This window comes from Amphiprion ocellaris, chromosome 16, assembly GCF_022539595.1.
Source record: "Amphiprion ocellaris isolate individual 3 ecotype Okinawa chromosome 16, ASM2253959v1, whole genome shotgun sequence".
NCBI lineage: Eukaryota > Metazoa > Chordata > Actinopteri > Pomacentridae > Amphiprion > Amphiprion ocellaris.
Window position 1 is genome coordinate 11,338,109 of NC_072781.1, and position 24,597 is coordinate 11,362,705.

General features: G+C 41.1%; 1 protein-coding gene across 4 annotated transcripts in view; it reads right to left on the reverse strand.

The window, feature by feature from the left end:
* Positions 1-7,384: 7,384 nt before the first annotated feature.
* Positions 7,385-24,597, reverse strand: part of slit1a (slit homolog 1a (Drosophila)) — a 90,251-nt gene continuing 73,038 nt past the window's right edge. For 2 of the 4 annotated variants that reach the window (XM_023268146.3, XM_023268145.3), the window contains 18 exons: positions 24,363-24,529; positions 23,533-23,665; positions 21,493-21,561; positions 21,344-21,415; positions 21,151-21,222; positions 17,461-17,532; positions 16,224-16,387; positions 16,011-16,135; positions 15,809-15,906; positions 15,573-15,712; positions 13,897-13,990; positions 13,624-13,761; positions 13,288-13,516; positions 13,067-13,197; positions 12,802-12,956; positions 11,641-11,929; positions 10,890-11,101; positions 7,385-10,791 (listed from right to left, as the gene is read on the reverse strand). In XM_023268146.3, the coding sequence (XP_023123914.1) occupies positions 10,553-10,791; positions 10,890-11,101; positions 11,641-11,929; positions 12,802-12,956; positions 13,067-13,197; positions 13,288-13,516; positions 13,624-13,761; positions 13,897-13,990; positions 15,573-15,712; positions 15,809-15,906; positions 16,011-16,135; positions 16,224-16,387; positions 17,461-17,532; positions 21,151-21,222; positions 21,344-21,415; positions 21,493-21,561; positions 23,533-23,665; positions 24,363-24,529 (2,599 nt within the window). In that variant the 3' untranslated portion in view covers positions 7,385-10,552. Of the gene's footprint in view, positions 10,792-10,889; positions 11,102-11,640; positions 11,930-12,762; positions 12,957-13,066; positions 13,198-13,287; positions 13,517-13,623; positions 13,762-13,896; positions 13,991-15,572; positions 15,713-15,808; positions 15,907-16,010; positions 16,136-16,223; positions 16,388-17,460; positions 17,533-21,150; positions 21,223-21,343; positions 21,416-21,492; positions 21,562-23,532; positions 23,666-24,362; positions 24,530-24,597 lie in introns of all 4 variants that reach the window. The other 2 variants (XM_023268144.3, XM_023268143.3) reach the window with 1 other exon arrangement.

Consider the following 24,597-nt stretch of genomic DNA (forward strand, 5'->3'; position numbering starts at 1 on the left):
AAGGAGGCCGTGAAAAACACTCCAGAAAGGTTTTCTTTGAAAAAAAAATCATCATGAATTTTGGCGCAAAAAAACGCCTTACTATACTATGTCGAAAAAAAATGCGATTTTTCAAACATGTCATAAAAACGTGCCATATGATGAAATAATGTGAAGGAGGCCGTGAAAAACACTCCAGAAAGGTTTTCTTTGAAAAAAAAATCATCATGAATTTTGGCGCAAAAAAACGCCTTACTATACTATGTCGAAAAAAAATGCGATTTTTCAAACATGTCATAAAAACATGCCATACGATGAAATAATGTGAAGGAGGCCGTGAAAAACACTCCAGAAAGGTTTTCTTTGAAAAAAAAAATCATCATGAATTTTGGCGTAAAAAAAACGCCTTACTATACTATGTCGAAAAAAAATGTCATTTTTCAAACATGTCATAAAAACATGCCATATGATGAATTAATGTGAAGGAGGCCGTGAAAAACACTCCAGAAAGGTTTTCTTTGAAAAAAATATCATCATGAATTTTGGCGCAAAAAAACGCCTTACTATACTATGTCGAAAAAAAATGCGATTTTTCAAACATGTCATAAAAACGTGCCATATGATGAAATAATGTGAAGGAGGCCGTGAAAAACACTCCAGAAAGGTTTTCTTTGAAAAAAAAATCATCACGAATTTTGGCGCAAAAAAACGCCTTACTATACTATGTCGAAAAAAAATGCGATTTTTCAAACATGTCATAAAAACATGCCATACGATGAAATAATGTGAAGGAGGCCGTGAAAAACACTCCAGAAAGGTTTTCTTTGAAAAAAAAATCATCATGAATTTTGGCGTAAAAAAAACGCCTTACTATACTATGTCGAAAAAAAATGAGATTTTTCAAACATGTTGTAAAAACGTGCCATATGATGCAATAATGTGAAGGAGGCCGTGAAAAACACTCCAGAAAGGTTTTCTTTGAAAAAAAAAAAATCATCATGAATTTTGGCGCAAAAAAGGCGCCATAGTATACTATGTCAAAAAATGTCATTTTTCAACATTTTGTGAAAATATGCTATATGATGAAATAATGTGGAGGAGGCTGTGAAAAACACTCCAGAAAGGTTTTGTTTGAAAAAAAAAAAATCATCATGAATTTTGGCGCAAAAAAAACGCCTTACTATACTATGTCGAAAAAAAATGCGATTTTTCAAAGATGTCATAAAAATGTGCCATACGATGAAATAAAGTGAAGGAGGCCGTGAAAAACACTCCAGAAAGGTTTTCTTTGAAAAAAAAATCATCATGAATTTTGGCGCAAAAAAAAACGCCATAGTATACTATTTCGAAAAATGTCATTTTTCAACATTTTGTGAAAACATGCTATATGATGAAATAATGTGGAGGAGGCCGTGAAAAACACTCCAGAAAGGTTTTCTTTGAAAAAAAACATCATGAATTTTGGCGCAAAAAAACGCCTTACTATACTATGTCGAAAAAAAATGAGATTTTTCAAACATGTTGTAAAAACGTGCCATATGATGAAATAATGTAAAGGAGGCCGTGAAAAACACTCCAGAAAGGTTTTCTTTGAAAAAAAAATCATCATGAATTTTGGCGCAAAAAAACGCCTTACTATACTATGTCGAAAAAAAATGCGATTTTTCAAACATGTCATAAAAACGTGCCATATGATGAAATAGTGTGAAGGAGGCCGTGAAAAACACTCCAGAAAGGTTGTCTTTAAAAAAAAAAATCATCATGAATTTTGGCGCAAAAAAACGCCTTACTATACTATGTCGAAAAAAAATGCGATTTTTCAAACATGTTGTAAAAACGTGCCATATGATGAAATAATGTAAAGGAGGCCTTGAAAAACACTCCAGAAAGGTTTTCTTTGAAGAAAAAAATCATCATGAATTTTGGCGCAAAAAAAAACGCCATAGTATACTATGTCAAAAAATGTCATTTTTCAACATTTTGTGAAAACATGCTATATGATGAAATAATGTGGAGGAGGCCGTGAAAAACACTCCAGAAAGGTTTTCTTTGAAAAAAAACATCATGAATTTTGGCGCAAAAAAACGCCTTACTATACTATGTCGAAAAAAAATGAGATTTTTCAAACATGTTGTAAAAACGTGCCATATGATGAAATAATGTAAAGGAGGCCGTGAAAAACACTCCAGAAAGGTTTTCTTTGAAAAAAAAATCATCATGAATTTTGGCGCAAAAAAACGCCTTACTATACTATGTCGAAAAAAAATGCGATTTTTCAAACATGTCATAAAAACGTGCCATATGATGAAATAGTGTGAAGGAGGCCGTGAAAAACACTCCAGAAAGGTTGTCTTTAAAAAAAAAAATCATCATGAATTTTGGCGTAAAAAAACGCCTTACTATACTATGTCGAAAAAAAATGAGATTTTTCAAACATGTTGTAAAAACGTTCCATATGATGAAATAATGTAAAGGAAGCCGTGAAAAACACTCCAGAAATGTTTTCTTTGAAAAAAAAATCATCATGAATTTTGGCGTAAAAAAACGCCTTACTATACTATGTCGAAAAAAAATGTGATTTTTCAAACATGTCATAAAAACGTGCCATATGATGAAATAATGTGAAGGAGGCCGTGAAAAACACTCCAGAAAGGTTTTCTTTGAAAAAAAAATCATCATGAATTTTGGCGCAAAAAAAAGGCCTTACTATACTATGTCGAAAAAAAATGCGATTTTTCAAACATGTCATAAAAACGTGCCATACGATGAAATAATGTGAAGGAGGCCGTGAAAAACACTCCAGAAAGGTTTTCTTTGAAAAAAAAAAATCATCATGAATTTTGGCGTAAAAAAAACGCCTTACTATACTATGTCGAAAAAAAATGCGATTTTTCAAACATGTCATAAAAACATGCCATATGATGAAATAATGTTAAGGAGGCCATGAAAAACACTCCAGAAAGGTTTTCTTTGAAAAAAAAATCATCGTGAATTTTGGCGCAAAAAAACGCCTTACTATACTATGTCGAAAAAAAATGTGATTTTTCAAACATGTCGTAAAAACGTGCCACATGATGAAATAATGTGATGGAGGCCATGAAAAACACTCCAGAAATGTTTTCTATGAAAAAAAAATCATCATGAATTTTGGCGCAAAAAAACGCCTTACTGTACTATGTCGAAAAAAAATGCGATTTTTCAAACATGTCGTAAAAACGTGCCATATGATGAAATCATGTGAAGGAGGCCATGAAAAACACTCCAGAAAGGTTTTCTATGAAACAAAATCATCATGAATTTTGGCGCAAAAAAACGCCATAGTATACTATGTCGAAAAATGTCAGTGTTCAAAGCAACCTGCAGCAGAAGAGACTTTGAGAGTTTTTAGGAAGTTCTGGAGACCACACTTTAGAGCAGCACAAACAAAAAACATATCAACAAAGTTTTCTGTTAGAGTTTGTGCTCTTCTGAGTTTAACTCCAAGATTTTAAATACTTTCATTTACTGCAAATGAATATCTACTCCAAATGTCTCACTGATAGTCATTATCAACCTTAAAAACCCACAAAACACCCCTCTATACTCAACCACACTTAGTACAGTCCGGTTCCCCCTTCTATAAATCTACTTGGAATCGTCCACTTCCTGTTTGTCAAAGTGGCCTTCTACCTGGATAGGTTTTGTTGGAGCTCATGCAACAAACATTTTGGGTAACTGCACTTTAATATGGATGGATGACACTGAATTAGAGTCTGTTTTAATGAGACTGAGTTACGATGTGCAGCTCTGTCATTAAATAGTAAATTATTTCTCAGAATTCACAGAGGAAAAGTCTGAAATGTTTGCTAGGTTAGCGTCCCACATGTTCTTTGGCTCAGCTAAAGCTAACTCTGCAACTTCTGGATCTCTTGAGTTGCTTGTTGTTAAAATATCTTGCTAGAGGTGCTGAAGCTCAGAAAGTCTGAGATGTTTGTTCAAAATCAGCTCATTCTCAAGTCTTATCTGAACTGTCCTCTTTTGTTTGAACTTTCCCTAAACTTAGGAGCTAATGACAGAGCAGCACATCCAGACTCAGTCTCATTTATGTTGAGATTAAACTTCAGTGTCATTCATTGGTGTTAAAGTGCAGTTTTTCAAATGTTTGTTGCACATGCTCCCGACCAAACCAGTTCAGGTGGAAGACGATGTGAAGAGAAAGCTCCAGAGGATGAATATCACACATTTATGTTGGAAAAAAATGTCCTTTAATTAGACATTGTCATGCAAAAGTTGGATTTCCCTTTAATGATGTTCAAATCTTTGAGTGTTTTGTTGATGTTGGTTTCTAAATGTTTTCTGACACTCGGCCCCAAAGATTAAAACCTTTTACGACTCAGAAGCTGCAACAATTCACACATTATCAACTATCTTTCTGACTAAACTAAGATAAAAAGTGAAAAACTGCCTGCTTCCTGCATCATGAATGTAAATCTTTTTGGTTTTTATGGCAGTAAACTGAATATATATGGGTTTGACATTTTATAAACCAAAACAAGAAATGAATTAGTGGAGAAAACAATCGACAGATTAATGGACAAAAAATGTGTTTTCCAACATATATGGCTGAATTACTCCAACATTACAAGATACATACAGTTTTGATTCAATTTTATTTATATAACGTCAGTTACAGGTCAAATTGTCTCAAGATGCTTTATTTTTATATTTTTTGTATTTTTTAAAAATGTGACAAAGTAAGAAATTTAAACCTCTTGACTAATCCAATTTATTATTTGGTTTTTCAGAGACTAATGGACAATTAAAATAAGTTTCTCCACTAAAACTAATAAACATGAGGTCAAATAGAAGGAACAGTTTTAAATACTGCAGTCCCACGACGACAAGAATAAAGTTTGTCAACAAAAACTAAATCTGCTGGTGGATTCCATTAAAGTCCTTATAAAGGATAATAAAGTGTGATACTAAAGGTTTGTGGTGCTAAACATGTCCAAGTAAAGATATTAAGTTGAACATCTGGATGGAGGTTGATAAAAGTTAACCTCCCTTCATTTCTGTGGAACGACTCCATGGATTTTATGGATGATGGTTAAAGGCCTGCTCTTCTCGTGGCCTTCCTGCTAGTCACTGTAAAAAGTCAGTCCATCCTGGCCGACTTCAACACCTCTTCATGACAGCTTGTTCTGCCTCCGACCTCGTGGAAACTCCAGAAACTGGGGAAAGGTTGCTTTGTAGAACTGTTGCAGAAAACCTCACTAAACCACATGGAGGGGCCTCATGATAGTCGTCCAAATGAAACCGTACAAAAACCAAACTAGCACAACCCAAATGCTAAAGTCTCCTGCAGCCTACCAGAGAACCTCTGAGAACAGAGAATCAGGACAGGAACTCTTACCTTCTGGACAACAAACACTGGTTCTCAAACAAGAACACAGAATATGTCTGACCAAAAACCTCTAAAGACTCACTACAGCCAAGATAAAGACACAACTCAGCTGAACCAAACCCACTAATCACTGCACACATTAGCACCATGTGCTAACTGTGGCTAAAGAACCTCATTTACCAAGACAACTATCCAGTACAAAGCCCTAAAACACACCAAGAAACACATTAAAGGTGATTTTACTGCTGGAAGCTGCAAGCCAACACCTAAAGAACAAACTAAAGCAACGAAACCAAACCCCGTTCTGTGGTGAAGAGAAACAGAGGAAATGTTTGAATGCAGCTAAATAAAGCAGGAAGACACTGAGCTGCTCAGGTGTTCCTGATAACACCAAGCAGCCACCTGGACAGCCAATAGGAACACAGCTTACTGGAAGTCCAGAGGGCTGGGTTAGTGAAGGAAATTTAATTTAAAGTTGAAGCAGATAGTAAACAAAGAAAGTTGAAAACCACCTTCTGATCCCTGAAATCTCTGAGTTTTCACACAAAGAACACCTGAACATGTCAAACTGGTTCCATAGAAGAACCATCTTTGTAAAAACGTCATAGTATGGTGTGTTGCTCAAAAAACATTAGGACCCGGCTGTCTCGGGTCGCCGAGGAGGAACACAAAAACAGGACAAACGCTGGTTTCCTATAGTTTGGTATGTCTTCCAAAATATCACAAAAACGTCAAAGTTTAGTCTGTCGTCCAAAATGTGAGAAAAACGTCATAGTTTAGTATGTCTTCCAAAATATGACAAAAACATCATAGCTCAGTATGTCATCCAAAATGTCACGAAAATGTCATAGTTTAGTATGTCGTCCAAAATGCCATTAAAACGTCACAGTTTAGTATGTCGTCCAAAATGTAACAAAAACATCCTTATGTCGTCCAAAAGGGGCAGAAAACGTCATAGTTTACTATGCCGTCCAAAATATCACTAAAAGGTCATAGTTTAGTATGTCATCCAAAATGTCACTAAAACATCATAGTTTAGTATGTCGTCCAAAAGGGGAAAAAAAGTCATAGTTTAGTATGTCGTCCAAATTATAAAAAAAAAAATCATAGTTTAGTATGTCGTCCAACAAGTTAAAAACAGGTGAACATGTAGCTCAACTGGTTGAGAGGGCAACTCATCAAGAGGACAACGTCAGAGACGCAGATTGAATTCCAGCTCCTGGACCGTAACGTTAATAATATGCCTTCGAAATAAAAGCATGGAGGGAATGGCTATTTTAACACTAGCAAAACAAAGGCTTGCCAGAAATGATGAACTGATCAACAGACCTTCATCCATTGCTAATTACAGTCTTGGGTTTTTTGTAATAAAAAGCATTAAATACAATCCCCGCCGCAAACACCCGTTAAAATTAGCCTCTCTTCAAATGCCAAATTGCTTTTCACATCATCCATCAGCTACACCTGCTTATCCTTTAGAGAGGTGTGGAGGGCTGGAGTGTATCCCAGCTGATGTTGGCTGACAGGCAGAGTACATCCTGGAAAAGCCAACAGTCAATCACAGATTTGGAACAGTTAGACAAACAACAATTTTTCTATTTCATGTACTTAAAAAATCGAAGGAAAAATCAAATCGGTGGCATGTGCACCTTACAAAGTCAATACCGAACCAGCCCTCCTTTGGTAAATAATGAGTCGTTTTCCCAGGCAAGAGGTCAGATTTTTGGATAAACTGTAAATAATACTATGCTTCACTCTTCAACAAACCCTCCAAGCTTCAATTTTTCTAGCTAAAGCAGGGATTTTCAGCATCTGGCCCTCTTTCTCCTCTTGGATAGAGTGCTGTAGCTTTGCTTTTCCAGTCCTTATGCTTTGTGATGCGAACAAGAACGATCTTTGTTTGGAGGTGGAATTTGTCGGTGTCTTCAGCACCAAGTTAAATCTAATCAACCAAGACTTCAAGGTTCAGTCCAGATTTTGAAAACAATGGCTGACACATACAAAAAAATGACAAACACACTCTTAAAAGCACACACATTTAAGTTTAATTAATGAAAAGAGTGGAGGTTTGGTAAACATTTTGTCGGTGGCACTACATACATTCAGCATTATTGAGTTTTTCAGTTCAATCCCACCATCAGTCCTGTAACATAAAAGCAAATAGACAGAACCCAACCAGGGATATTTCTTAAGTTTTTGCACCATTTAAATACAACAGAGACATTGTGTTGTTCACAATAACAATTATGTATATAGTTCATAGGATGGAAAATCTGTGTTTCCGGTCAGGTGACCAGACAACTGAATTACATCTCAATATAGCACAAGCACCACTAAGATGTCTACCAGAAAGTTGAATGCACCAGTCCAGTACAGATCAGTGCAGAGGAAGGAGACATGAAAAGAAAGTCACATTCGACTAAATATGCGCCTTTAGGAGGCGCACAGCCTAAGTATTACAGTGACTGTTCATCAGTATCCTTTATGAGATCTTCTTTAATGTTATTGTACACCACTGGGATCACATCAACAGCATGTAAAACAAACGGGTAGCAATATGAATAGGAGCTCTGTGATGTGACATTGTACCGAGCTGAGATCTGGGTCTGCAGCCTTTCACACTATAAAGAGACTTTTTAACATTTAGATCAGCAAAATGGATAAACACAATCCCAATCTGCTGGGAGAACAATGCCTTACGCCATCCCGATGGACTGTCACTTCTTCAACAGGATGTGATTTCTATATCTTACATTGGAAACTAAATAACAGCTAAAAGTTACCACTTCATGAATAAGCATAGGTCATATTTATCTATACACATTTATACATTCAGGTATGACTGTTCACTGTAATTGGCACCATTTCTTCTTTTTTTTCTGTATGGACAGCCAGTCAGAACTGACAGACTGAAAATGTCCAGAACGTTCTCATTTATTTTCTGTCAGTAGTAGGCATGTAATGCTTCGCACAGTTGCCTGCGCAAAGAGATCTAGGATGATATACCTTTAAGATGATCATTGTCCACAGAGGCAACTTCATCCTGTTTCTTCTGGCTTGACAGCAGCTTATGATCAGTTGAGCTTGACTACTTTCACTCTGTTGAACTAAAAGCACCTTCTTTCCGTGGCAAACGTCTCTCAGATTCAAATGATAGAAATGCACACTTCAACAAAATGAACATGAAAACAATCGGAAGCCTTTGAAGTGTGGTGTGTTAATCACAAGGTAATTTCAAGGGGGACATCTCTTAATCTCAGCTCTGAACTCTCCAGCCCCTGCAGCAAATGAGGAATGTCTGAGCCAGAGAGGAGGAAAACACTGTCGTAACTTGCTATTAAGTGATGTTACAAATACCTTACAGATTTTTATGCTATTTTTTTCTTAATTATTTTTGCCTTTTTTAATCTTTTTTGAAATTTGTGAAAATGTTTGAATGCCAGCAACATTTATGCTTTTCACTTTCTACAGGAAAACGCCTTTAGCTAAAATAAATAAAAACAAGCACAAACTCTCATGAATTAGATGTAATATTCACATGGAAGACAACATATACAATATTAAACATTTCTAGACCAATACTGCCTCCTATACAACAAGACCAACCAGCTGCTGCATTTTTTTGGCCAATTAACGTAATTAATTACCTTGTTGGAGCAAGTGAGATCAACAAATAAAAACACCTCGGGAACCAACTGAATGCCTTTCCACCGGTCCCAAAGCTTCCAGAAACAGACTTACTCTTTAACATAGAAAAATACTATACCAAAATGAAATACAAATATATATATATATATTAGAATCTGTTAGGCATTTCTATATAAAGGGTTGTAGGGGAAGGTTTGGGGGCAGCTAAAGGAGTTAGGTTACATCATGAGACAAAATATAACAAAATATAACAAAAATAAAAATAAATCAATATGAGAAATTAGACAGAACAAAACAAAACTCAGAAGATGATTCTGCAACCTTTCGTTTTGTAGTAACATTTATAATGATATAAGAAGTTCTACATAGTTGTTGGCAAACTCTTCTCCACACATGCAACAGTTTGCACAAGTTTAATACTGCAGGCATCAAATGGAGCAGGGCTAATCGGCCTCCTGCTCAAAGGGGAGTGGGATATTCTGCAAATCATCCTAACCCTGAGGCAATACATGCTGGGGGCTGATAACCACGGGGGGCACTGCCAGTGCCAGATTGGTCAGCTGTACAAACAGAATAGAGTAGTTGCACCACACAAGCCCTCTCATGTTGTGTGTGAATGTATGTATGCCATGCTTGTGTGATCATGTGCTTCAGAGAGGTGGATGAACTGTTGTTTTCAGTGCTGCTAGTCAGTGCAGTCTCTATTTTTATATGGAGTTTCTATGTTACGGTACCACACAGCGAACAACTGTGACACCAGACCACCAAACCTCACAGCCACGACATCTGCACAGGATTATGTGCCGCTCTAACCCTACATTTTTCTTTCTTTCTTTCTCTTCACTTCTGCATGTGCATGTGTGGATGGATGACTGTATCCTGGCAGAGAAACTGCTACACCAAACCAACAACAACGTTAACTCAACCCAAACCATATCCAGCCCAAGTCCAGGTAACCCAGCCAAGCTCAACTCAAGATAGCTTTGCCAAGTCAAACGGTCCAGCTCTCTTCTTATCCCTCTGAGCTTCTCGCTTTTTTTTTTTTTTTGTCTCTCTCTGCCTGTTCTGCCGTTCATAGCCAGGCTGGACCCCGCTGTCCTCGCTGCCTCCACAGAGTAAAGATGGTAGATGGTGGCTGGGCTGTCAGAGGCCTTACAGATGGATGGGGAATTCACACTGGAAGAATTTGGGTTGGACGGATGCCTCACTCGGAGCGCAACGCGTTTGAAATCTCTGGACCCCTTGGAGCAATTTTTCAGATACAATGGTTTTGTCACTGTTGTTGTCACTTCTACATTGTTGCACATGATGTTGGTTTCTCTGTGTTACTGTAGGTCACACGCCCTGTAAGGGGAGGAAATGTCCTATTTTACAAACATTGTTGTCCATAATATATAGATAGAGGTTTTATATATATTCTTTATAATCTCTCTCTTTCTTTCTTTCCCTCCTTTGCTTTGCTCCAGTCTTCTCTCTTTCTTCCTTCCTTTCTATCCATCTTCTGCGCTGCAGCAGTGGCAGGAAATGTGTGAGTGAATGGTGCTACATGCAGCCCACGCAGCCGCACTTGATGGTCTTTTCCACTTCCTCGCTGAAGGAGGTTCCATCGCTGCATTCGAAGGTGTATTTCCGGCGCTTCATTCTCTGGCTGGCGCAGCAGGCCCCTGTGTCGCAAGCCCCGGTGCACTCCACCCATGAGACCATGCGTGTTGTCTGGCAGATAGCGTAGCCTCGCTGTACCTGGTAGAAGTCTCGCACAGGTTCCCCTCGGCACTCGGACTCTAAAAAACAGCAAAAACACCCAAAGACGTAAGTTTAAGTGTTGATGATGTGAGTGTTTTTAAACAGCTCTTTTGAGAGACTCGGGGAGCAAACCAACCTGCATCACAGAGTTCCCCAGTGTAGCCGCTTTCACAGTGACAGTATGCGTCTCCTGTGTCTGAGATCTGGCAGCGACCATGCTTGCAGGACAGGCGACGGCAGGGGTTAAACAATTCACCCTGCTGGTTACACAGGGCACCACGGTAACCCTCCGCACACTCACAGCGGTACGACTGAGCATCCAATGGGATGCACTTTCCATGGACACATCTAGCAAGAGAGGAAAACATCAATCAACTTTGAAACTCAGCGAGTAAATCCAAAGCAATGTCATGGATTTGCAACAAAAAAAAAGTTTGTAATGGTCAGGTGCATTTACCATTTTACAGAAGTTATACTTGACTTGCATATTTTGATTTAATGTTATTTTATACAAATACACTACTACATTCTGGAGGGAATATTGAGCTTTTCACTCCAGGGCATTTGTCCGACAGATAGAACCACTAGTTTTAAAAAAAAGAAAAACCTTTATAATATATTACATATTTAAAGGTTTAAGTTCCTAAATATTTTGTCTTCTGATCCTTACAGAAAACTGTGTGTAGTTGGGGCCCCATGTTGCATATATCTGTGAGCTGTAAGATAATCTTTTAGAATTTGTGCAGCAGAACTTGATGTTTTTCCTTCCCTAGTAATTATCTTTTGACCCCTTAGACAGGGGGCGACCAATAGCTCTTGAACCACTGAGCGAAGCTAGCTAACTGTACATTAATTAGTAAACACTAGATCCACATTTTCTAACATACTTGCTGCCCTGGCAGGGGTTGGCGGCAGGCTGGTCACAGTGCGTCCCGCTCCAGCCTGGCTGGCAGTGGCACACCGGTCCCTGGACCCCATCAGGTTGGCAGATGCCATGTACACAGTAGAGCTTCTTGCACGGCTCACAGCCCGGTACCACGCCGGGCTTCATCTGGGTCTTGGTGAAGTCCTGGAGCTCGTTGTTGATGTACAGGTTCTGGATACAGCCATGGAAACTGGAACCGTTCTGGATCTGCCACAGGCGGAAGGTGCCAGAGGGTACGTCCACAGGCATGCCTGGAGGAGGAGGCGGAAAAGAAATGTTTATATGTGTGAAGATGTGAATAATGGGCCACAAACAACAGCTAACACAGGGCTGGTATGAGTGTAATGGAGGAAGGCGTTTTCAAGCATGTGTGTCCCAACTTTGCATATACAGTTTCTGAAATTGAAATATGGAACTCCCTTTTGAAGCTGATTTTGATATTTTTTCATTAGCACCTCAGGACACATCATCCTTGAAAAAGAGGACAGCAAAAGGCAAAAAGGTATGAGGAAATGCCTCCTGTAGTGTTGTATGGATGAAGAACAGTACAGTACAGCACAACACACCACAAATTTAACATTTTGAATGTCAGATTCTGTAAATGTCAAGAGTGGCTAAATTACACGTCACAAATGAATACCAAACAAAAAAATCCATGCGAATACAAAACAAATCTGAAGTGAAGACTGTGCCTGGTAGTTGTTGTGGTACTATCACTAGAGGGCGTAGTTTACACATCGTAAAAAAAAGTGCTGCAATGACAAAGACTATGAAGTGGTGTATTGTTTCGTCACTATAAATGACGATCTGCCATTTTGAGAGTTACCAGCTATTTCTCCATTACTAATGTGTGTACTTGAAAATCTACAGAAATTTTTGCATTGTGTGTTTTAATATGTGGCTCCTAACAAACACAGTCATGACTGAAGGTGGGGATGGTGTGGGTGGAGGACAGGGTTCGGGTTTGGTTGGAGGTAGGACGGGGTTGAAGGGTTGCATGGCTGAGGGGAGGGAGTGGTTGCGGTGGTGACAAAGCGAGGGGGGAGGGGTGGTGATTGACAGTAGTGTAGTAGTTAAAGAGTGCCTGCAGAGGAGGGAGGTGTGTTCTGGAGAGGGCCCCTACCCCCCACGTATAGTGGAGCCTCCCCGTTGAGGGGCCGCACCGCCCCAAAGCTGTCCATTGTGGTAGGGAGACCCCCATCAATGGACAGGTTCACCATCTGGTCGAAGGTCACCAGCTCCACTGTGTGGAACTGACCATCGTTGATAGTCTCAGTACTGAAAGAAGAAAATAACAATTGATCCAGAGTGAATAAAACATGTAAATGCTACATTTTCCATCAGGAATCAGCCAATAGTGACAGTAAGCTTCAGCTGTGCTACCTTACCTGTATATGGCATCTCCTGGCTGACTGCCAGGGTCATAGCTGACCTTGACATGTCCTTGGTAGAGCTCCACTGCAATATGGTCATTGTCTCCATTGTACAGGAGGATGCCATTGTCCTCAGCTGTTGACACCTACAGAGAGATCATTGGGTGTTTGAATAATTTGGGTTTCAGAAAGGCAGTGACAATGCACAGAAATCCTATTAATGACTCCATCACTACCTGTAGGGTGATGTTAGCTTGAGGCCAGTTCTTGAGGTCAGAGAGCAGTAGGTAGGAGTCTCTGTCGATGAAGTTGACGCTGACCAGCTTCTCACAACGTGGCCCCCCAAACTCTGGAGGACACTGGCAGAGGGCGCGACCGCCTCGCTCCACACAGGGGGCGTTGTTCTGGCAGTCGGCCAGCTCACACAGGGACAGCGGAGATGGGAGAACCTCACAGAGCTGACCGCTATAGAGAGAAAGACAGCAGGGGGTGTTTTTGGGATGATGATGTTAGTAAAGTAGAGGAAACTGCTGTAAGGATCAAAAATACCACTACATTAGCACTTTCCCCACCTGTATCCTTCATCACAGATGCAGGAATATCCATTTAGCTCATCCACACACTGAGCTCCGTTCTGACAACGATGCTCCTCACAGTCATTGTAGTCTACACTGCAGTCATCACCGACATAACCAGGAGAACACACACACCTGCAATATAATAAATACTAAAATCAATCTAAATGCACACAAATCTAGCTCCCACTCTGTATATAGTAACTATTTTGCATTGTGTAGCAGCTTCATTGTTTGCTGTATATGATGCTTCTAGTAATAAATGCTTACTTGGGTCCCATCGAGGTGATGAGGCAGGTAGACTGATGTTGGCAGGGGCTCCGTCCAGGGGCGCACACGTCCTCCATTTCTTCGCACATCTCTCCTACACAGAAACAAATATTTAAAAGTAATATTAACTGCTGTACAACACAGACCCAGAACGGTCGATCATCAATTTTAATTTTTAAATCCAGAATGAATAATTGTTGACGATGTTCCATTTGCATTAAACAGAAAAAAAGTAATTGATCTCTGTGTTGTTAAAAAATTCAATCCATTCAATCAGTCGGTGAGATGAGAAACTGGTAACACAGTAGATTGCATGACAAATACTGAGAAAAAAAGTAGAAAGCTTTGCTTATTTCAAGAAGCAGACCACTTTTCTATTTTAAATCAATCAGAAATGATTTTCAAAGATGGAGTCCACTCACTTTATTCCTGGCAATCAATGCTGTCATGATGACAGTTTTACCAAAATGTGTTTATTCATTTCATCGTTTGCAACTACTGATTAGAAAAAGATTGCAGCTTTGGACAAATCTATCTCAGAATTTATTTGGAATAACAAACCAAATTTATTTATTTATTTGCAGAGACCAAAGGTATCAGGAGGAATGGCTTTACTAAGTTTGGAATATTACTATTGGGCAGTTAATATTTGTTTCACATTGCTTTAGAAAACACGTACAAACCTACCAGGCAACCTAAAATAGTTACTTTGCACAAACCAGTGTAGCCCAGTTTCCTTATCCACCAAATATAATCATGTTAAACAGTCTTCTGGCTGTAAATCCACATGGTAAGGGTGTGGTTAGTTACACAGTTACATGAGCAAATTTCTCATCTTAATTGCACTCCTTATCTATAATTAAGGGCTTATGGGAAGAGGGCCTAAGCTTGCAATTTCTTAAGCAGAAATATGAATCACCGTGTACCCATAGTCACTGGATTAGAGATCTTATGTAGTTTTTGAAGTGAGAGACAGTTAGATCTATTCTGATAGCACCTACTGATGAATTCTGTAAGACCTGGCAGGTGTTCATCTCACACATCGAAAACTGAAAAGTGGATATAAAACCTTGAGGATGATTGAGTGATGCTGAAACGTGCAGCAAGTCTGACTATAATAAATGTGTTTGATGTGGCCATGGTGCTGTGTGACTAAAGTTTTTCATTTTACTTCCTTTAATTTATTTTTCTCCCTTTGTATTTTCTTATATGATCCATCCCACATGCGAAAGGGTATGTTAATCATTCATTAGCTTGGTTGATGTTCACTATTATATCAGTTGTGTATATTGGACAGCAAAGTTTTTAGATACGGTGTGCACAGAAAAAGTAAAAAAAAAAAAAAAGAAAAAAAAAGGACTGGTTCTGAAAATTGGTAAGGCAAAGACAAGACTGTAATTATTATTTTCCCATGTAAAAAATAACAATTAATGTCTTATAACTCCCAAATTGTGCTTAATTAAAGGAAAATCTAGTTTAAAAATGCTTACAATTTTTTTGTTCATATCAAGTCTTTTTAAATTAGTTTTAAGTGGCATTTTATAGTATCCTGACTTTTAAATTTGTTTTTAAAAAATCTGGCAGATTTTTTTTTCATACCAGAATATTCTTACTTGGTATGTTGATTTCAGTTGATTTTTTGGCAGCTGCTTGTTGAGTCAAACTGATGCACCAACCTGTGTAGTAGGGGGGACAAAAACAGGTGTAGTTGTTGACTCCATCCATGCAGGTCGCTCCGTTCTCGCAGTCGTTGTCTTCACAGTCGTCAATGTTGGTTTGGCAAGTGGGGCCCTCGAAGCCCAGGGGACATGTGCAACTGTGAAAACATGCACACTCGTTACGGAAAGTTCCTTTATGAGACAAAGAAGATTTCTCTAGTTCGTACAGCCTTTAAAGCTTAAAACTTCCTCACCTATATTCTCCCTCGTCATCCTCATTCACTTGGCAGGTTCCTCCGTTGGCACATGGGTTACTCACACAGGCGTTCAGACCTGTCTCACAGTTCTTACCCTGAGACAGAGAACACAATGATGAGAGCTGTGCATACTTCAATAGCTGTAAGGTACGCTAAGGTGGTTATTCACAAGTAGGTGGCAGCATTGTATAAGTCTGACCTTAAATCCTGGAGGACAGCTGCACCGGTAGATGTCCACCAGGTCGCTGTGACAGATGCCTTGGTTCAGACATGGACTGGACAGACAGGGGTTGCACTTAGCCAGCACTGAAGTGTCCACGTCACCTAGGAAAATGCCGGGCAGATGAGAATGAGTTGAGTGTGGAAACGTGGCGTAGCTTACATTATAGTTCGGTCCAGCACAATAACTCACCTCCACATTCAAACTTCTTTGCGGGTGTTGTGAGGAGCAGTTTGCCCTCCATGCCCTGAGGGCCGGCACAGCGGGCGATGCCAGGCTCCTTGTATCCAGTCTTCACCCAGTCAGACAGCCAGCGAAGGCGACAATCACAGTACAAGGGGTTGGCACCAATGGCCCTGATAATACAAACAAAACAAACTCATTTAGTGATATGCAACGGCTGTTACAATCCAGTCTGGTTATTTGAACGTAGTACACTCTATTGCCAGCAGGTGTCTCTACATTCTTACATAAACAAAAGTACACCAAACTCAACTTGGTGTACTATCCAAATAAATCACTGCGTTTGTGAGAATAAAGCGGCTTAAAAAGTTGAACACTCAATGCCACTTTGTGCCATACATCATCTAGAGGAGGGCTTCTCAATTATAGGCAATGGTGTGAACAGAAGGCACTCTTAACCGCTTCCGTCATGGTGGTCTTGAATCAATGCTGCTCTGTCCTCCCGTTGGATGCACAAACACTCCTGAATCGATGCTGTTCCATTACGGCGGAACACAGGCTCATCTTTCAGACCGGGCCAATAGCCGACACCTGACATCTGCTAACATGAAAGCCACTTGACTGTGACTTGTGAATCAGTGGCTCCCCTCCATCCCTCCCTTTACCCAGTTTTCATGCAGCCTTGACTCCTGTCCTACTCTGCACACAATGTCTTTGTTTAGTTCTCTCTATCCTCCCCTTTCGTGCTCTCTGGCTCTGACGGCGATACGTCTATTGATCAGCGGCTGTCAAGGGGATGATGTAAATATCTAGGCGGGATGACAGGGGGCACACACTGCAAACAGACGGTGTGTGTAGTTTTTACACATGCTCACAAATCCGACCACACGACGGCTGCACACCGCGCAAAATTACAGACATAAATAAACAAACACTAAAGTCTGCAGACCGTGGAGAATCTGTGTGTGCTTGTTAGTTGAATGTGTGTGTTTTAGAGATGTCACAGGGGGGGATGAGACAGTAGAGGGGTCTGTGTGTTGCTTTAACCACAGGACTGCTGCTGATTAAGGGAGGGTTCGGCTCATGTGGAGTCGACCGGAGAGGACAACAGGCAAGCCAGTGTGAGCCACGCTCTCCGGCTGTCTGACCAGACAACCTCTGTACCTGGGAGTGTGTGTGTCTGCATGGGTGTGTGCGCTTCACAAGCTCAGTGGTGAGAGGCATACTGTTGTGTGTCACTACTTACAAGTGAGAAAGTGAGGCCACGTCGTTGAAGATGCCATCGGGAAGCTCAGAGATCTCATTGCCATGGAGAGACCTGAGGGTGATGGATGAAGAAGATGACAAAAACATGAATACATTTCATCACAAGGGGAAAAAAAAAGCCCTTTTGTGCAGCATTACTGTCACGATTAGACAATTCACTTGTTAGTAAATTGGCAGAAAAAATAATTGCCACATTTCAAACAACAACAAAAAAAACATGGTATTTCCAGCTGTGCATGTGCAAGGATTTACTGCTTCCCTTCTTGTCCTCTTGGGAAACTGTGATCTGTATTTTTTTTTTTTTTGACAAACAGACTAAACAATTAAGAAAATAACGGTCTGTGCTACTTCTATACTTTGTTTTCCGACAACTGAGACCAAAAATACCAGGAAAAATGTTGAGGAATATTTCAGTGTTGTGTTGGCATTCTGAAAGGCTGGTAGGTGGTTTGTATTTCTGGTCTAGCCTTGTGAAGTTGGCAAAGATATGAGGCTCTGTAAGTCTGGAAAAGACTGGTGTCAAATTTCCTTGTGCGTCTGGCTGGCAGGGCCAACGAGGGTACAGAGCAAGGGAGGTAACAGAGCTGCACCACATGTAGGACAGTGAAAAACATTAATGTAAATGTGTGCATGCAGAGAATCATGGATATTTATGTGCTTGCATATTTAGGCGCATGCATTTATATTAAGGTCTCTGCGTGTATATACTATTTTGTATCTACTGTTGTATTTCTTGTTGTTCTCTGACTACCATCCGGGGTGACAAGCTTACATGGCTTAATGGCTAGATGATTGATGGCTGCTGTAATCCGCCAGGTCATTACCACCTCAAACCCTCAGCTGACCGCAAGCTAATGTTACCACAGCTCAGTCCACAGCAACAATATATGACATATCTGCTCTCTGTGCCTGGATGGGGAGAACTGATGTGTAAACACACTTTGAAACCCAACTTCCTTCTTTTGTTTGATCTTTCAATTACCGCTAAGCTGCCAAAGAGTCGGAGGAAAGGATACAGGGAGGGAAACTGTTCGGTGGAAGGAGTAGTAGAGGGAGAATATACGATGTAACCAGTATGGGACAGCACGTTAATTGGCCTGTGTGCTGTGGAGAATGCTTATTAGCGTCGAGCGAGTAGGTGGGTTGTGGTAGTCGGGGCATAGTGACGGCGTGAAGCCAGCAGCAGTGTGCCAGCCAGGCTGAGATCTCATGGGAAAAAGGAGCCAGGGAGTCTCCAGGAGGAAACCTGATCTGCTCTCCTGCTAACATTCTCTCTGTGTCTTTTTACTTTTCCTTTCTACGGCTGTATATCATTCTGTCAGTCCCATGTCAACTTATCTCTAAGCTGGCACAAGTCTCAGAAAGAAACTGACTGACAAAATGATGGATCATGACTGTAAACACACAGGCCGCCCAACTGAACTGGATCAAACTTCTCACGCAGACTTGTTCACCTGCAACCAGTTACCACTGTTTTCTGATTATGCGAGTCCTCTGAGCTGCATGTTTTTGCTTTAGCTTTTCACTCATGGCACTGTTGCAGGCTCTACTTTCTTTTCTGTTCTTTTCTTTTTTCTTTATCACACTCTTTCATATCACACTCTATTCTCACAAGTTGCCAATCAAACCCTCGCCGGGCCACGCCCTGGCGCTGTCTCAGCTCACTCACCTCACACCTAATACTCAGCAGGCCAATTAGCAGCTTATTAATCCGCAGCTCAAACCACAAGCATCACACACACACGCTCACATACATGTGCGCACTTACACCCCACCACTTACAATCACATCACATCCATGCCAGGCTCAGACCCCTGGTCTGTTTGAAGAACTGAGCGTTAATGATTCTTCTCCTCTTTACAGCTGTGTAAAGCCAAAGGTGCAGCTTTATAAAGGCTTTGGCACCTCAGTGTGTGTGTGTACACACACGTGTGTCACGCTTGTGGCCGTCTTTGGCATCTCATTGTGGTTTCGATGAAGCTTCCAACTTTGAACTTTGAACCTTTTGTGGAGTCTTAAAGTTGAAACTATTAAATGGAGCTCATTGTCGCTTCAGATTTTGTTGCACCCCCATAGCTTTGTATAGTAAAAGAAAAAAATACCATGGCACCAATTGACATTTAATGGGAGGCTTACGATTGATCACACCAGCAGTAAAGACATCAAAGTTTTCTGCTTCATTTGGACTCCCGTCTGACTGAGACAATAAGGTAGTCCAGACAGTCTGTGTGTGTGTGAGCTTGTATATAGTCCTGGGTCTGTACAGTGTGTGTGGGGCCGGTGGCATTGGGGGAGGGCCTCACATGGCGTCTAGCACACACTTGCACAGGGAATATTTAAGAAGTGAAGGTGGCGTGAGTGAGTAAGAGCAGGAATAACGGACGCAGCTTCATTAGAGATCAAAGCGGTGTGCCTGGGCTAGCAGGGCGGCATCAGCTAATGATGGCCGAGCTTCACTCTCATTCCACGCTAAAAGGCCTCTTATGCTTTGTGTCTTGTAATGATCGGGGGTTTTAGTTGAATCCCGCCGTAAAAAGAGGCTTTGTTGAAGCTTTGTTGTCAGTAATAAAAAGTGTGCCCGCTATGAAAACACATGGACGGCTGATAAGTCTACTCCCACACGCATACTAACGGGCACCAAGCCAGCAGATGACAAACATGTAGACTATGCATACACACATACATCTAGACACACAGATGCATATATAATCTCATAAGGAGTGCTGCTGGGCCCGGTCTCAGTTTGTTCCTCTCAGAATTAAACTGTACATTTGAGTTAAAGTGCGAGGCTTCTAGCTGTTTTATCTTTGGATGCAGTTCCGAAGGCCGGTTTGATTTCGTCATCTATCCGTCGAACGCATTTACATTCTACATCTCAGTTACGTAGCAGACCAATTCACCCACAGGGGAGCCCATGGTCACTGAGAGTACAATCAGAAGACTTCATAACTTCATAAAAGCCCCAAGGCACAGTCGAAACCATTACGGTTAGCGGGGCAAACATTCTCCGGTAATCAGTGTCAGAGTGATTTTGTTCAGTGGGGTTGTGGGGGCGTGTGTTTGGCCCTCATGGTGAGGCAGCGATGAGCTCGGGGCGCTTAGAGGTGAACAGGCACAGTGGGCAGATGTTTGAAGAAGAGGTGCGGTTAGGAGCAGGAGCTGGAACAACACTGCTGCTGCCCCCACGGCTGCCATTTCAACAGAGAAAATAGGTCGGAGCCTGTGTGTGTGTGTGTGTGTGTGTGTGTGGATTCATAAGCTGTCATAACTGTTTAGACTGTGTTCAGTACTCTGGAGTCAATCAAAGATTCTCAGCATCTGCTACACCACCTCTGTAGTCAGTGCAAGCTGCAAAAATATCCTCCCTAATAACTCATTTAGCCTGAAAGTGAGTCCTATCTTGTTTTAGAAGTCCTCTTTCAAAATAACTTCAATTGTTTCCAATGAAGTTGCTGCTTTGAGCATCGTCTTCAAATTATGTGACAACAAAGAAACATTTCAAACATTTGGTTTGCATGAGAAAAAAAAGCGAAAGTCTCTGATACCGACTGGCAAGATATATTATAGATTAAAAACAGGATTTTAAGACTTAACCCTTGACCAACGTAATAAGACTAACACACATATATATTGAGGAAAGGATGGATTTAAATTCTAAAAATAAACTCACAGCAGCCGAAGAGAGTGCAGTCCACTAAAAGCCATTTTGGGGATGCAGCGCAGGGAGTTGTAGCTCAGGATTCTGCAATGTAAAAATAATTACATATGCATGTATATAAAATTCATCTGTTTCCATTCTGCTGTCAGCGCAAGAATAAAATACTGGCTCTTTGTTCTGACAGCTCAGGCTGCTCAGGACTTACAGAGTGGTAAGTTGGCTCATGTTCGCAAAGGATGAGTTGGTCAGAGAGTTGATTTTGTTGTTGCTCAGGTCTCTGAAAGGAAAAATCGAAAACGTTCACTATACTGATATGCGCAGAGTGACGGAGGAGGCAGATGAACAAACACTTACACCAGCTGTAGGTATTTGAAGGTAGACAGCTCCTTTGGCACAACGCTGAACTGGTTTCCATCCAGATACCTGCACAAAGACACACAAAGAGATCCATTCAGACCGAGATTTTCATCCTGAAATGATCCTCAAAACCAGATGTCTTCATAAAATTACATACACTCAGTTGCCATCTCATTAAGCAGTCCTAGTGAAAACTAATGCAGTCTAATTCAACAGTCCTGCAACAGCCACACAGTGGATTCAACAGCTCCCTAAATTAGTTTAAACAAAACCTGAAGATTAGAACCTTCATGAAGCTAAGATTTACTGCAGAACTGGTGTTTCAGACTGCATTAGCTCAGTGTAGAACATCTGCACTTGACATTTCTGTTTGGATAAGCTAATTCTTGCACTTGAAAACTTAAGCTTGCAGCTGAGGAGGATTGTGTGGTGTGATCGAGAGCTCAAGCAGTCCACCTTGTCTACATGTTTTAATGTATATGGCATCTAAGATTTAATCCAACTACTTGCAGCACCGAAGTCTATTTTGTAAATCACCCAATATTCTTTTATTTTCAGAAAATCTAATTTCATGAAGTGTTTTAATGTCACTGTATTGATCTGCAGTTGTTATTTGCTCAGCTGTATTTTTTTTATTGGGTACTCCTGCAGATGACAAAAACTCAGCTGCCACTTAGTTTAACACAAGTCAAAGCGTGTGTTTTACAGGTATCCAAGTTCCAAGTCACTTTATAAGGATTGCCGAATTGAATTATTGACACAATAATGTCATAAATTAATGAGGTTTTAGCTGGTGCAAATTGATTTAAATCTACATTTGGAAATTTTATTCCACTTTTTTCAGCAGATTTGTTTTCACTGTGGATTGATTAGGTTAGGAGCTGCAGTCTGTTTTTGCAGGACATGACTTTTTCCCACGCTGCTGCAGCCAATTTAATCTCATGTTGCTTGAAACTGTGGAATGTTTTGTCTTTCAGGCTCTCATGCTTAGAAGTTGGGCTTAGTAAGCATCCTGTATACATGCTATTTCAGACACAATGGGTTACGTCTACGTTCTACTGGGAAATGCAAGTCCGAAATGCGACCCAGCACATTTTTTTTTTAGGTGTGCATGTGCGTGATAACATTCTAGCTATGCATGAGCCATCACAACTAACATCAGGCCTCCAGGAGTGCAACCACCCTGCTGACTGTGGACACAAAGTGCACCCAATGGTCCGTCACTTTGATAAATGGCTGATTTAGGGCCTGGTCCCTCTGGGCAATGCTTCAGGCTCCTGCTATTGTTGTTGACTGTACATGGGGGTGGGGAGCACAGGGGATGGCGGACGGGGGGGGCCGGAGGTTAGTTAGGAGGCCTTTGGGTTTGGAGGTAATGATAGGTAATGATGGTGCAGAGGACACTTGGGATAATGATGGAGTAGCAAACTCTCCAGATGACTAGATGAAAGCCCAGAACAGAGGGGTACACCTGGTCACACCTGCTGGGACAATGACAGGCCTTAAGGCTTGCACAGCGTGTGTGTGCATCTGTGTGTGTGTGTGTGTGTGTGTGTGCCTGAGTTAGTCAGAACCACTTGAAGCAGTATTGGAAAGTTCCAGACCTATTCCATTCCCTCCCCTTTCCATTGAAAACTGCTCATTAAAATGTCCTGTTGCTCCCCTATGCTCCTGTGGACAGGCTTTTGGCCCTCACACAAATATGCATGCACACACACACACACACACACGCACACACACACACACACTGATCCTTGGCTCTGAGTGTGAGAGTGACATCAGTGTTAGCCCTGAAGGCTGCAAGGAACACAGAAGAAGAATGTCTGAGAGAATAACTACAGGGTTTATTGACTCCTTTCCTCGTCTCCAAATGATGAGATCTGCTTTCTTCGCCTCTGCTGTTTTCGCTAAATCTCATCTTGTGTTGAGCCTCATAAACGCCTCTTTGCTTTTTTTATGTGATCTCCGTCAGTTTCAAATCAAGACGAAACCGGTCAAGCGTATGAATATAAATACAATTGATGCCAAGGTACTCACAATTCAGTCACATTTCTGGGGATGCCTTTGGGCAGGGCGTGGAGGTGCTTGTTACTGCAGCGCACCACAGTCTCCAGGCAAGTACATTCACTGGGACACTGGGGTCTGGGCACACAGCTTGACTCCTCTTGGCCTGGGAAAATATAAGAAGAGATAGAGGGAAGTGGGATATTAGAGCGGAAGCAAAGGGAAGAATGACCAGGAGGGTATGAAAGAGATGGAGACAAGTCAAAAGAAGAGCTGCTCTACCTGTAGAAAGAGAAGAAAGACAAAGAAAACCTAAAGGCAAGACAGCGCCAAAACATTCAAATTCTCCAAGCTGGTGAGGCATCGAGACAATGAAGTAAGAGGAAATGAAAAATGTGAATAGTAAAACAGGACAAGAGAGAGAGGAGCCTCGCTAATGTAATATCGACCAGCAACAGCAAAGAATGGAAGCTGCCCGAGGCCTGAAGACAAGTCTAACAGTCATTCAGGTGCAAATAGGCTGACTGGTCAATAAGGCAAACAGCTCAATAGCTCCACTCAGCCTGGCATCGACCAGCAGCTTAGGAACTGCTGAATAGCAATCTATTCAGTAAACAAAAAACTCACACAATAGCGGTCATTATTTAAGGTGATCTCAGACACTTTAAGCAGATCTTGCGCATAACGGATTGTGGAGCAGAGTGCAATGTTAACTTCTTCATCAGTCACACCCAGACAGGTTAGTTTCACATACAGTGGAGGTTATCTGCTATGTTGAAGAGGCTTATCTCCCGTCAAGGAGACAAATGGCTTCATTCAAAGTGGAGAAGATGCAACAAAACTACAGTTGTGGTGGAACCTACCCTCTTCACAACGGAAGTCAGGCAGAGCCACATCCTGCAGCGGGATCTCCTTCAGGAAGGCCGGACGCTGGCAGCGAGGGTTACCCGTCACGATCTTCCTGCTCCTCAGCCAATCTCCGAGCCAGGCCAACCGACAGTCACAGTTGAAGGCGTTGGCCAGGAGGTTACTGGGAGAGAATGAGCATTAAATGGCCATAAGAGGAATGAAACTTAAGTTTAAAGATTGAGCTGTGTG